Here is a 14,732-nt window from a genome sequence, read left to right as displayed (position 1 = left end):
CTAACAACTCATGCTTTTTTGGAGCTAGCATTAGTTCAGTTCATATTTATTAACATTACCAGTGCCACAACCCACTTATTACTGCTGAATGTAATAAGACATATTATGCAACTACCTGATTCTCATAGCTCCTACTCAATTCCCTTATTCTGTCCCTGAAACAGTCTAAAGAAATCTGTGACTGTAATGAAATTTTTCACAATTTCACTTTCTTCTCCCTTTCAATAAACATATTAACAATGAATCTCGATACTCATATTGCCACTTAGAGTAGCTCATCAATCGCTGTATTCTGTGCTTTGCCATAAGAATGACTTCAATATTTTGTTTCCTGTCGTAATCAATCTTCAAAACACAGCCCATTCCCCCCCACCCCCATCCAAAAATAAGACAACAAACTTTCTTAAAAAGTTAATATGGGATGCTCTGGTGAAAAGCTTGTTAGAATCTGAATAAAAACTATCAATTAATTTCTTCTTGATTACCTCTACGCAGCTGAAGGATGTGATTGTAACACAGAAATCTTGCAGTTAAATATATTATCCTGGAGGAATCTTGAAACCCAAAATTTGTTACAATAGCTATACTGACTCAGTGGCAACCAAAGATAAAATATAGATAATTTTGATGATGAACAAATATATTAGAAAGACCTAATTAATTCGTCTGGGCTTGGCATAATGACTACATACTCTAAAATCAAGCTTGTTTTATATCACAAAAATATAGTTATTTACAGCTACTTCTTAAAACCCCCTGGTGGTAAGGAAAATACTTGGATGTTGTTTCTTAGCATTAGAAATGTAAAAGAGCTTCATTTGCACAAATATTACAGACTAATTATTTTTCTACATGGCAGCTTCAAATCTGCTGTTCTCATCTCGGTTGCTGGAGTGAATTTCATGTCCTTTCTCCTCTTCTGGAACCTGCCATAAAAAACAGAAGAGTTCAGTTAATGAGATATAGACTTACTTTTGCCATGAAAGAAGACTAAAATGTGCTGAGAATGTAATTCTATTTGTATGTGTTATGTGTCTGCTTATCAACATTGGCACAGCCTGACATGAACCACCAGTTCTGGATTCTGAGGGGTGAATTCAGGGTTTTGTTCATAGAAGAATTCCCTAATGCTGATGTCAGCCGTGAGAGTACAGAATATATATCTGGGATTTTCAAGGAGCTGTAAAGAAACAAGGAGACTTCTCTAAAGAAATATAGATGATGTTGTATGCCAGATATCAATGTTCCTTCCCATTATCTGATAAAGCTCATATGGAATTGAGTATTTTTGATCAGTGTTAGTGATACTACAGGACCTCCAGTACAGCAGGGGCTGTTATTATCACGGGTCAACACAGGCTGTAAATTCTTCAGCCATTGTAAAACTTTTCCTGACATTTTTTAACATTTACATGTGACAACACATTTTAGGTCTTTGACTTTCCCAAGGTCAACCAGCACATATCTTGCAGAGTTGTCATTAAAATATTTTAGGGTTTTTTTTTGGCTGGTTGGTTGGTTGGTTTTTGTTTGTTTGTGGTTTTGTTTTTGTTTTTCTGATTGTCGTTGCTGCATCTGATCTGTTGGCTCAAAACTTTCCCTTAGACTGCAAACCTCTCATCAAAAGCCAAATTGTGTGGTTGGTCCATATTGGAATTTAATTCATTAAAACACTTAACAAGAATTCCTTTTTGCTTCAGTACATTTTATTTACAATGAATGTATGTCATGTATTAATTCTTGCCTTGCCTTTTTGGGTTTGTCCTGGCATAAAGGATAAAATTCAGGTTGTCTAAATTAGGAGTATGTCATCAGTCTCTAATAAGGAAGAGGATACTTGGTACAGTGAGCACTTAAAAGAGAGATAAAGAGCTCCACTGACATATCGATCTGTTGGCTGTATTTCTACTTTTTGTTCAAAAAGCCATGACTAGCTAAGAAGTCCAGAAAAGGTCCTGAAGATGGCCTTGATAAATCCACAGCCCGAGGCAGAGCATCATTTTTGAAAGTTGACTCAAGTGTGCAAACCACCAACTCAGGAGAGCAGGGCTGCAGTGTGATGTACATTTTCCAATATCACAAAAATAAAGGAGGTTGTATCTTACCTCCCAAAAAACAGAGTCATCAAAGCAGTTCTGGTCAGAGACTTGTCCCAAGAAGGGCAGCTTTAGAATAGCACCTGCAGGAAAAACAGCATCAGAGGTTAAAAAAAAATGAGAAAATCACCAAATAAATGTCCCTAAGATGTGCCCTGGGGAGCCAGCTAAGATTTCTGACTCATTTCCTTATCTACAGAAATATCCAACCATTTTGGAACATCAGGTCACTTATTCTGAGGGGTGATGCAGATTTCTTCATATAAACATGAATAAGAGCTTGTTTTTAATTGCTCAAACCTTTCCCAGACTTCAGACTGAAATTTCCTGGTTTTTTTTTGTTTGGAAGTATTCAATAACACATGGAAACCTGTGACACCTCACTGAATATGTATTAGTCTCAAACTAGTTACTGTTCAGAATTTTAAATCTGGAGAAGAATTCCATCCAGAACAACATCTTACTATTCCTATATATATATATATATATATAAATATATATATATATAAAACTCAGTATCTTTGAAGCATGCATTCAGTAGGATATCTAGAATCATGGAATCATAGAGACATGGAGGTTGGAAAAGGCCTCCAAGATCATCAAGTCCAACCCTGACCAAACATCACCTTGTCAATTAGACCAGAGCACTGAGTGCCACGTCCAGTCGTTTCTTGAACACCTCCAGGGATGGGGAGTCCACCACCTGGGCAGCCCCTTACAATGTCTGACAACCCTTTTAGTGAGAAATTCTTCTTATGTCCAACCTGGACTTTATTTGAAGAAAAAAATATTGGAAAAACTGAATTTCTACGTTTAAGTTTCTGCCAGTGTGTCATCGTGCATTGCTTCTATTTTGTGTTATTCACATGAAATTGTTGATACACTGACGTTCTCCATGGAAAAGTCTCTAAGTTCACACACAGTTCAGTTGCTACATGCATCATACTGACCTGTCAATGCTCCTCCCACCAGTGCAATTCCAAGTGTACTTCCCAGGGCAGCGGCCTGCTTGCCAGGAGTTAGCTGGACACCATGCCTGAAAGGGGTAGAAAACAAACCATTGACTATTGAAAAATTGGTACACTTTGAGACTGATGGTTGGTCTTACAACATTGTACTTGCTGCCTGCTGGACTAGGTGGCTCATAGGAAAATATCCTAGAATCATCAAAGTTGGAAAAGATTTCCAAGAACATTAGGTCCAACAAATCCTGCCATTGTTGTGTACAAGACAAATCATGACTTCAATTTGACTTGGTTTAGACTTCAAATGAAAACAAGTTCTTTGAAAAGATTATTAGTATCCTGTAAGCTTTTAGAGAATGCTCCCTGTTGTCAAAAAGATCAGCGTTTCGTCTTCTTGGAGTCTTATAAGATAGTGGAAAAGGCCCATTTTGCCAATTTGTTTTGAAATATTACAGTTACCAGCAGTGCAATTGTAGAATCATAATAAATATTTTTCTATGTTTGAATGGTTCTGTGCACTGAGCTTTTTAATGACGATTTTAATTTATTTGTTTTTATTTGCATTTTTAATCTGGAACAAACTTGGCATTTAAACAGTGTGTTAAAGGCAGGAGATTAAGAAGAGTCCCATTCAAACCAGAATATGATGCCTGTCATTAAATCAAAGGTGTATTTCTGAAAAAAAAAATCATAATTAGATCCAAAGAAGGTAGAAAATTAAGATAGATGTTCAAAAATTAAAAGAAACCTTTCTCTCATCTCTCTGTAACTCACATTGTCTGGTCTGTTACTGCAGTTACTATGATGCCAGCGATACCTCCCAGAATTCCAGGCAAACCATGCAAATTATGAACTCCACAAGTGTCTTGAATGTTCAGCTTGGATTCCAACAGAGGCTGAAATGAGGGGAAATCGGAAGTTTATAGTGAGTTTATAGAATTCTATGATCTCTAGAACGATGTGCAAAAGAAAGTAGTGCAGAAGTACAAAAATCAAATCATTATTATTAAAATAATCAAATTATTAAAAGTCACCATTGTCTAGAGTTTGCTGCATCAGCCAGTTTCTATTCTCCCTTTCTAGCAAATGCACGGAGCTCCAGGAAATCCAAAGGGCAATAAGTAAATGAGAGCAGAGGGGGGTCCCCAATACTTACAGACAGGAAGCGGAACCCAAGGACAGAGACAATTCCAGCAAGAATCCCAATGCACATGGCACCAAAAGGGTAAATGCGTAGGTCAGCACAGGTACCCACCGCTACTCCTCCTGCCAGGGTGGCATTTTGAATGAGTACCTGCAGAGGGGACACAGAGGGGGAGGTGATATATGAGGAACAGAGTTTCCTTTTAAGGCTGAGTACCTCTGAAGGCTCTGTTGCACACAGAACTTTTCCTTTTCTTCAGGTGAGATTCTTCCAATGAAGAGGGAACAGGAACTTAAAGCAAAGTTCCCTGTTACATATTCTTGCTGTCTGTTCAAAGTTGCTCTAAGCCACTTTAATGAAGTCCAGCTTTTGCAAAGTCACCAAAACTCATATGATCTCTTGAGAATCCAGGCTGAGCGAGTGAGAGCTGCCTCCTACAACAGCAGCAAATCCTGATCCTGATCATGCTGAGCTCTGACAAAACTGTATCTGGGGGAAAGGAGTGGGTGAAAATATAAGGCTGGATTTTAGGGCCAGGAGATGAAAGGTTGTCAACCTGGCAGCCTCAAGTTAGTTTGGTTTTCCCTGTTGTGCAGGTGCACTGTGAGATTGTCAGGGAATAGGTCCTTGCCTTGGGAGACCTATTTTGGCTCTTGTAATAAGATAACTCAAATAGGGCTGTCTTTGGAATAAGACCCAGAAGTCCACCTGAACACTGGATTAATGTCACTATGATCCAGCAGATCCTGTGGACAAGAGAAAATCATCATAGATTCATAGAATCATTAAGGTTGGAAAAGACCTTTAATGTTATCAAGCCCAACCATCAACCCTGCACCACCACCTGGACAGTCTGCTCCAGTGCTTTCCAACCCTTTCTGTGAGAAATTAAAAGAAATGATTTCTCTATACTAGAGGTTCTTACTAACAATAAAATCAGAGAAAAAGCTATTACAGCACTCAAACCTGTTTGGTTTAGAGCTGATTAAATCACATAAAACTTAAACCCCAAACATTTGAAGAAAGACTAAACTCCACGCAAACATAAAGAAAATAGTATAAAAGTAAGTTGGGGATAAGAGGAAAGTGGAAGAAGACCTGCACTGAAACTGCTGGGATCAGTCGACGGGCTGAGTCCATTCTCTCCCCCCCTCCCCGAGAGGGATGCCTGGGGTGAGAAATATGCTCTACACACGTTAAATGCTGCTTTTAGGACTAGAGCTTTTGCTTGTGCTTACCCCATAGTATATTAATTAGATTGCTTCGTATCAGAGCTTGTGCTTGCTTAATATTTGTATCAGTAGATTGCTTTAAAATATATTTTTGCAGTAGACACTATCACCGACAACTTTCAAACCTTATTAATCTGTCAGAATTTGTATTAATAAAAAATATTATTCTGTAAATTGCTAAAGTGAGTCCTTGCAGTTGCTGGTGGCAGATAACACCTTGGCAGGACCCGCTGAGGGGTCCAGGCTCTGTTGAGTTGCCCCTAACAAGGGAGGTCGAGGTACACTCGATAGATCTGGTGGTGAAGGGTCTCCTTTTGAAACACTGACAGACTGTTGGACACCAGGGTCTCAACTTTCCTGGGGGATTTATGAGCAAATATCTGAACTCCCACCTTTCACGTGACACCCTTATTATAGAGGGTTAACTTGATTTAACAGAGGTCATGATGTGATTCTTACCATACTGAATTTGCCTCTTTTGTCCACCAAGCTGGAGAGGGCAAATGTTACAATGGTACTTGCAGCCAAGGAATAGTAAGTGTTGATAATTGCTGTTATCATGTCTCCCCTACTTGCAATGGCAGAGTTAAAACTGGGCCAAAACAGCCAAAGGAACAGGGTACCTGGGTGAAATACAAGTCAAAACAAAGCAAAGGCTATTCAGTCATAAAGAGTATTTTAATGTGAAAGACCCAACACAACACAGGTAGCTACAAGAAATGAGGGAGATGATTAATAAGAAACACGGACTAGCCAAAATACTGGAAGAAATAATAGAATACACAGCTTTTGACACTGGCAGCTGGGATTTTGGCACGTGATCTCTGTCAAATCTTGCTAACATGCTGTGACCCCTTGTCACCGGCCACTTACTGCCAGAGCAATGTGAAACCCCAATCAGAATAAGAGGCATTAGCAAGACAGTTCACATGCAAATCTTTTATCACCTATAGATATAACTAATAGTTTTAGCTGTTTAATTGGTCTATGAATAGATCTCATGGACACACAGGTATATGGTACACAGTCATTACCATGACAGGCACAACTCAATCCTTTTAATTGTGCCGGTTTTCTATGGAAATACTTCTTAAAAGCAGAAGATTCAACAAAAAGGAAGTCACCATGAATGTACAGTGAAAACACATCTTTACTTTGATCTTTCCTTTCTTTTAACCAAGGAAAAGCTGTATAAATATATGTGTATCACTGAAAATATGGTCCATGCATCAGGCTATAAAGAATTTACCTCTAGGAGTATACTTAGGAAAATGAATGTAGTGCAATAATAGGTAAACAGTTAAAAATAGAGATAGAAGAGAAATAAACAACTAACTGCTCAGCACTCACTCTTACTTCACTTACCAATCATGGCAAACATGTCCGAGTGATAGGTGGATTCATCATTTTCATGTTTGTTTTTCAGACCAGGACGATACAGCACTAAGGTTACAGCCAAACCAAAATAAGCTCCAAAAGCATGGATAGTCATTGAAGCTCCAACATCTGTGGCCTGTAATAGGGACCCAAAATAAGACCTCAGATTTTATACAACATAAAGATGAAGATTTGATGAAAGAGAAGTCTGGATGACTTTAATGGTTTAATTTCTATGGTAGAAACTAAAACCTAGAATATGCAAACAGGAAGTATTGCAAAGTGAAAGTATTTGTTATAAAGAGAAAACAATTATTGCTAGATAGTTGTACCTGAAGTACTTCGGCAACTAGATGTTCATTGCATGCAAAGATGGTGATCTCCAGAATTGTCAGGATCAGCATCTGAATGGGAGTTGTTTTACCCAGAACTGCTCCAAATGAAATCAAAGCAGTTGCTGTACTGAAGTCTGCATTTATCATGCTGATAGTAAGAAAATAGATAAAAACAAAACAAGGTAAAGCAAAAAACCATGAAAAAGAGAAAAGCAGTTTAAAGGCTGTAATATCCAACATGACATATTAATATGATAGAGCTTTAACTTTTCAAGTATAAAATTTTCAAGATCATCTTTGGGGGTAAAAATTAAATGAAATCTTTCCAGATGGATTTTGTAGGGATCTTACCAGCTGCTGAGGAATAAGTGTGGGATGGTTTCCTCCTGGTTATACCATAAATGTGCTTAACTGGTTGAAATTATAATGAAAAAACAGATGAGATGTACATTGCAGATGTGCAGGGATATCATAGAATCATTTAGGTTGGAAAAGAACCCCTAAGACCATTAAGTCCAACTGTTAACACAGCACTGCCAAGTCCACCACTAAACCATGTCCCTAAGCACCACATCTGCATGTTTTTTTAAAAGCTTCCAGGGATCTGACTCCACCAGTTCCCTGCACAGCCTCTTTCATTGCTTGATAACCCTTTCTCTGAAGAGATTTTTCATAATAACGAATCTAAACCTTCCCTGGCACAACTTGAGGCCATTCCCTCTTGCTCTGTTGCTTGTTACCTGGGAGAAGAGGCCAAACCCCACCTGGCTACAACCTCCTTTCAGGGAGTTGTAGAGAATGAGAAGGTCCCCCCAAGATTCCTTTTCTCCAGGCTGAGCCCCCCCAACTCCCTCAGCTGCTCCTCATCAGACTTGTGCTCCAGACCCTTCCCCAGCTCTGTTGCGCTTCTCTGGACACATTCCAGCACCTCAATTTCCAGCCCTGACTGCCACTTGGATTTCAAAGATGACAGGGAGGTCTCGGCTTCAGTCTGATGGTTTATATCATTCTGAAAGTCTTGCATGACTTTCTGTCACTGTGCATCATGTTTGCATGACCTGTAAGGCAGGTTCAGCATTAACATGTTTTGGGGAATGGCAAAGGTAAATAAAACTACAAATTTGTCAAGAACTTGGAGCCCAGAGAGGCACTAAATGATGGATCCGTCTACAAATGCCTGTGAGCATTAAGGAGCTACTTAAGAGTATTCCTGCTTGTCCCACAGTAATGTTTGGATGCTGTTGCTTTCAAAATTGTCTACAAGTTGCCTCAGAAAATAGAACTTCAGATGTGAAAAACACTCTGAGATCTCGGTAGAAGCGGGATAGATGAATGGGAGAGGGATTAAAAATTACTGGAGACATTGCTCATGAGGCCTCTTATTCTGCGATCGGTGTTCAGACCCTACTGCAGTGTGATGCTCGTGAAAGTCACTCCTTAGGAAGTAGAAGAAAACCTTGTGAGTGGATAGAGATGCTGTTCCAGGCTTTCTTCTGTGACCCTGTGAGTCATGGAGAGACGGATCCTTCCATGCCTGCTGGATGCAGGATATGCTGTGCTACTGCTGAAATCTTCCAGCTTCTACAAGTCCAGAGACTCAAAGCAATCTCTCTGCAGGACTTACAGCCCACACATAATGTAGCACCTCAAATTTAATTCCACCCTTTGGTTCCTTTGGCCCAGGTGTGGCCCCCTTAGAGGTGAAGAGAGATGGATTTTGAGAGGTGGACAGTAAGGCTTAATGAAATTTAGGTGAACCTAAAGTCTGATCCCATAGATAGTGTAGTTTATGGCTTCTCCTGATATCCTAAGGGATAGAAATATCAATTTTTGTAAATTCACATATACCTTCTGACATCAGTTTGGATTTTCCCTCCATGCATGTGCCAAAATCCTTGCATCAGGGTTCCCCACTGGAGACCAAATGCAGCAATGAGCATGTTGATGCCAACGCTGCTGAATCCATATTTCTTCAGGAAGGTCATCAGGAAACCAAATCCAACAAATATCATCACGTGGACATCCTGAAAATCTGAAGGGAAAACATGTCTGTGTAGTGACAATGAAAAGTGACTAGGAAGTGTAGAAAGCTAGGGATAAAGGAGGATTTAACAGAAAAGAATTCCAAAGTCCTCTCACGGATATGACACATTCTTCCCCACTTCGTGACCAGTCTACTAGCTGAAGACTGAGTGTCTGGGAAATGTAAAACCTAATTATTGATAACATTCCTCCTAATATCATTATAGAAAGAACATTATGCTTGGCATCCCTAAAAACTACTGTACAAGACATTGATTTATTTACATGGATAAAAGAAAAAGTCATTTTAAGGTAAAGTTTAAATTAAAAAATTAATATCATTAGTCAACACACACTTAGTCTTTCTTCAAATGTTTGAGCTTTTTTCTAAATATGAATTTTGTTAAAATATGGCTAGTTCTTCTTCTACTTTTTAAAGTTATTATGTTTAATTTTCTTTATTTTTAGGCTTTTAATACCAACTGAGTCTATGACCACAACATGAATATTTTATATTTTAAAATATTTTCTTACTCTTAAGTTTTATGTGATTTAATCAACTCTAAACCAAACAGGTTTGAGTGCTATAATAACAGCTTTTTCTCTGATTTACTGTTAGTAAGAACCTCTAGTATAGAGAAAGATTTTCTTTTAATTTCTATTTCATTGCTCTTACATTCCAATATGCATGAAAAACTTGAGACATTGAGCTGGTTAGTATAATATTTGGCTTGAAGTTCCAATTCCAATTACTTTAAGCAATTCTTAGTTTTGCTATATGTATTACCAGATTCAGCCAAAAGAGGGCCCAGAAGTATAAGTTACTGGAGATTCCTGATAAACTTCTGTATTTGCAGTGTCATATTCCAGCCCTGACCTAGCACTGAAACACTTACAGGTGTGTAGTAACAGCCTTTATGTTGCATCTAAGAAATGGCATTGTTAGTTGGCTTGGAATTAGATGATCTTTAAGGTCCTTTTGAAGCCGGGCCATTCTATAATTCTATAGAAATGCAGGTGGTTCATAAATATCCCCAATCCTTTAGCCTCCTCCTCAGGCTGGATATTTTAAAGCTGTCTGGACTTATTTACACAAATAAGTATAAATTAGAAATCCTAGTTAAAACTAGGTTAATTCATGGATGCTGAGGACAAATTCTATTGAGTCTAGCCTAGCCTATACCTTGAGCTTTAACTACCTTCATGCTTTGTTACAGAGAAGAGTAGGTCTGGAATGATTTTAAATGATGAAGAAAACAGCCTGATTTGAACTGAACTGTTTCAGTAACTGGTTGTGTTTAGCAAAGCATAGTAGTTCTATTCTGTGAGGCAGGAAAACAAAGACTGGAAAAATGCTCCAGCAGATCCTGAGCAAAACCATTGCACAGGATTCTCCAAGGCTGCCCAAGACCAACATAATAATTCCAATGCAAGGTGGTCAGTCTTAACACAGAGATGCTTGTGGTATCTAAGTTTATACTAAAACTGTTTTGCTTTATACTAAAACTGTTTTTGTTTTTGTTTACTAAAGTAGTAAACCACAGAACCCTGGAGAGGGATGCATTGGTTTTCCTAAGCCTTGAGTCATGGATCAATCACAGGACAATGCATACAGGATACCAGTACTAAAGAAATCCTGTTGGAGTGCTTGAAGAACCGTCACAGCCCCTTGTTCTCCCATTCCAGAGGCACAGGGCACCTGAAGTTGTCCATCCAGTTTGCCATGCCTGTACTTGCAGCCAGTAGAAATAGTATAATGCAAAGCTATACGTTGGGAATGATCTCAGCTCAGCATTCCTTCCCCAAGTGAAAAGCTGTGGTGATCCTCCATTATTATTTTCATTTTTTCCTCTATTCAAAACGACAGAAACAGCTCGAACTTATTGTGCTGAGGTGTTTAAGACATATAAAATCAGGCCCTGCACTGCAGTTCTGAGAATATAAATTTACCCCTGGATGGAACAATTAAATCTCTGAGGTACAGATGTGTTAACATCCTTGGGGACGGCATGGGAAGCCATTTGAACACATCATTTTGTGGACTCAGGGGAAGTCCTGGCTCAAAGTGTATCCTAATAAACCTATACAACCACAGCATTAATTTTCTGTCAGGTCCTCAGGCAAACTGTGCTTTTGTGTGCACTTCGTAGACAGCTAAATTTTAGAGGAAGGGGTCTTAGAAGTGAAAATACAGGTATTAGGAAATCCTGCTTTTTATTCTCGTTCTTTATTGGCCATGAGCTCTGTCAGGTCAACATCGACAAGTCCAGCATGACGTCCCTGCTGTTTGCTTAGTTTATGTCTCTACTGGTAAAGTGAGCAGCCTGGCCAAAAGGCACATGGCACAGGTTGATTCACAGGTTGAACCTGTACAGCTACCTGCTCTTCACTCCCAACTTTTCCCACCTGTACTACTTATTAAAAGCAGTCCCTTATCCATGCTATGCTTAAAGTCATACCTAGGAGCAGGTAAAGGAGCTGGTTTGTATGAGCCAAACCCGTTCCAGAAGGTTGCTCACAGGTTAACAGTGTGGGCAACTGAGGGACAGCACACAGGAGCAGCACAGTCATACACTGACTGTGCAGGGAGCCAAGGGAGACAGCAGGAAATTCCTCTCACACCTCTTAGACACTGGTATTATGGAAGAAATAACTATAGGTGGTCCCTAACTGGATAGGTTACATTTAAAGACCTCTTCTTTGTGATGTTGGTGAGGTTTCTGCCCTCTCTCTGATGCCTTTTTAAAATGGAGATATCAAATTAAAGCAGCCTACCCCAGGAGCTCCCCAGGGAACACAGTGCCCATGGTGATGTGTGTGGTACAGGCAACCTCCATGCAGAAGAGGTTTACTCAGAAATGCACCACAGTACTGTAAGACTATTAAATTGCTGGCATTAAGCAGAAGAATCCAATGCACTTTCCTTCATTTCCCTTGTATAAAGGGGACTCCAAGAAAATGCAGTCAGTTTAGTACCAGAGCCAGAGGTGTGATATCGAGAATGGAGGAGTCATTTTCTCTGTTCTTGAGGGGTGAAAAATCAGTAAACTGAATCTAAAGGTCCTGTGTCCTAAACATCATCCTTCTGGCTTACCAAATTATACAAAGATGGCTCAAACAATTTTGTTCTGTGGTTGTATCTGTTGTTGTCATGTTCTTTTGGGATAGAGTCAGGGAAGGGGTAGGTGGAGAGGTGTTTTAGGCAATAGCTACGTCAAAAAAAAAAAAGTAAATAGTACAATTATCCGTGCTGTCAAATTATTACTGTGGTTTCTGGCATAGCTTTTGCCTAGGTGTCACCTCCTGGGTGACAGTGGACCAAGAGCCATTCCCAATATACTGTCTAGCTAAGGCCACCTAATTTAGGAACTTGGGTAGTTCAATACAATTGGGATAGTTTGATATGACCTCAGCTAAGAGAGCTGGGGTTGTTCAGCCTGGAGAATAGAAAGCTCTGGGGACACCTCAGAGCACCTTCCAGTACTTAAAGGGGCTATGAAAAAGAGGGAGAATGACTTTCTAAACAGGCAGATAATAAAGGAGGAAATTCTCTATTCTGAGAGTGGTGAGATCCTGGCACAGGTTGCCCAGAGAAGCTGTGGCTGCCCCATCTGTGGAAGTCTTTAAGGCCAGGTTGGACAGGGCTTGGAGCCACATGGGATAGTGGAAGGTGTCCCTGCCCATGGAAGGGGGGTTGGAATGAGATAATCTTCAAACTCCCTTCCAACCCAAACCATTCTCTGACTCTGTGATTATCATTGATGTGGCCAAGCTGTATCACAGAAATGGAATGGGCTCTGGCATAGCCTAAGTCCCTGTATCTCAGGGATACTGCTGCATTTCAGTGGAGTTAACCCAAATGTGAGTGATTAGCTCCTGATTTTCATCAGCTGACTTGCATCTGGAGCTGAATAATGCTGTGCATTTACTGTTCTTTCAGCCAGACAATGCTCTCTGTGAGAATACATGACACAAGACTAGACCCTGAGATCACATTCCCCTGTAATAATCACTGAAAGGACAGTTAGAATGAGACAAAATGAGGGATGCATTCAAAATTACAAGGGTACTACTTGTACTTCTGTGATCCTCATTAAGAGGACTGAAATCAGGGCTGCAAGTCACTGAGGCATCAGAGCCAAGGAAAAGAATGAGAAACCTTCAATACTGCCAGGAAAACACAGTCTGCAGCTCTGCAAACTTTGTTTTCTGTTTATTCACAACAATCTTATCTTTGCATGAGGAAGAGGAGGGTGAGAGAAGTCAACAACTATTTCTCAGGCCAAAAAGCTTCCTCCTTCATTTCATCAAGCATTTGCAGAGCAACAAATCAACAGAAACATTTGAAGGCTAAACTATCATTGCCTAACGGAGCTACTGCTTTGGAAGAGAGCAGGGGGTTACCCACCTTGTCACAAAAACTATGGCCCTTCATGGAGTCTGTATTCTGCAAACATTTTGTAATGATGATGCACATGCTGCCCAATTTCCATGTTCTCATAAGACAACCTTTCAAAACCTGGATGATTAATGTTCTAATAATTTTAATTATTTAATACAGTTATCAGGATAGAAGTTCTGGCAAGAAACGCTCCCATCCATCTCTGGAAAACGCTAGAATCTTTCAAAGCAATACATAGTTCTCCAAGTTTTGACCTGCTGTGCAAACACTAGAACTATTTTCAGGACTCTTCTCTCCCAGAACAGTGAAATTCTCAGCAGTTAGGTACTTACAGAATTTTATATGTGCTCAACTTGAATTTATCTTTGAAGCCTGCTGCTTTCACACCTCAGAAAAATTTGTTTGCCCCAAAGCACGACTTTATTTTCTATCTGTATCAGCAGGTCTCTTAAGTTATTCAGAAATCTTGCCTAGGATTAGCTTAAAGAAATTCTAACTTCAATAATTCTTAGACAGCAACACTTACGTGGGTATAAGGCGTCAGAGTCACTACCGATTTTATACTCCACAAATATCCCAAACAAAACAATGGTGATCACTTCCAGAAGGAGCGCTAGGATGGAGAACTTGAACCTCATGTTGGTGTCCGAGGCTGAAGGCATTGCTGCAGAGCAGGGGGCTGGGAGAGCTTGATAATGGGCGTTTGCCTCCAGCAGAGCTGCCTAATTCAGTGGGTCTGGGTGATACAGCAAAAAAAAAAAAGAGATACAGAGGAACGAACACACCGTCACACCCACTATGGGAGGGAAATATTATGGATCAACACGGCGTTGCTTTTATTATATAATAAATTCTGATTGGAAATCACCCGATTGGGTTTCTATTTCTCACAGTTGCATGATCTTTTGCTCTTGAGAGTCACATCACTTGTCAAAATTTGTTTTGGCTCCTCAAAGTTTCATGGATAAAGAGTCATATTGATGTGATGGTGAGTAACTTGGTCTCTCTTATTTCATTCGTCAGAAGATGGGCCAAAATTGTATAGTAGGAGCCTTTATTTAATAGAAAATTGTACCTAATAAAAAAAGGGATGATATTGCAGTAGTAGACTAATTGGTGATGAAGCAGTAGAGCCAGGGTACAGCAATAAAACACTGTA

General features: G+C 39.6%; 1 protein-coding gene across 1 annotated transcript; it reads right to left on the bottom strand.

The window, feature by feature from the left end:
- Positions 1–694: 694 nt before the first annotated feature.
- Positions 695–14,235, bottom strand: RHAG (Rh associated glycoprotein). Its single transcript, XM_027732720.2, has 10 exons — positions 14,100–14,235; positions 8,998–9,181; positions 7,147–7,297; positions 6,803–6,950; positions 5,897–6,060; positions 4,218–4,355; positions 3,836–3,957; positions 3,047–3,132; positions 2,106–2,179; positions 695–926 (listed from the first exon to the last, which is right to left on the bottom strand). The coding sequence occupies exons 1-10, from the start codon at positions 14,233–14,235 to the stop codon at positions 849–851; spliced, it is 1,281 nt and encodes a 426-aa protein (XP_027588521.1). The 3' UTR covers positions 695–848.
- Positions 14,236–14,732: the final 497 nt, after the last annotated feature.

This window comes from Pipra filicauda, unplaced genomic scaffold, assembly GCF_003945595.2.
Source record: "Pipra filicauda isolate LSUMZ 115617 unplaced genomic scaffold, ASM394559v2 scaffold772_size98030_pilon, whole genome shotgun sequence".
Lineage (NCBI taxonomy): Eukaryota > Metazoa > Chordata > Aves > Passeriformes > Pipridae > Pipra > Pipra filicauda.
Note: the sequence above shows the minus strand (reverse complement) of the source record. Positions and strands in the feature narration are given on the sequence as shown.

What these genes read in the sequence shown, in the direction of transcription:
- RHAG (XM_027732720.2), bottom strand. Translation starts at nt 14,235, where the DNA reads ATGCCTTCAGCCTCGGACACCAACATGAGGTTCAAGTTCTCCATCCTA. An exon ending in CTCTGACGCCTTATACCCAC is followed by an intron (nt 9,182 to 14,099) that starts GTAAGTGTTGCT and finishes TTTTCCCTTCAG; the next exon opens with ATTTTCAGGATGTCCACGTG. An exon ending in TAGTTGCCGAAGTACTTCAG is followed by an intron (nt 6,951 to 7,146) that starts GTACAACTATCT and finishes TCCCTATTACAG; the next exon opens with GCCACAGATGTTGGAGCTTC.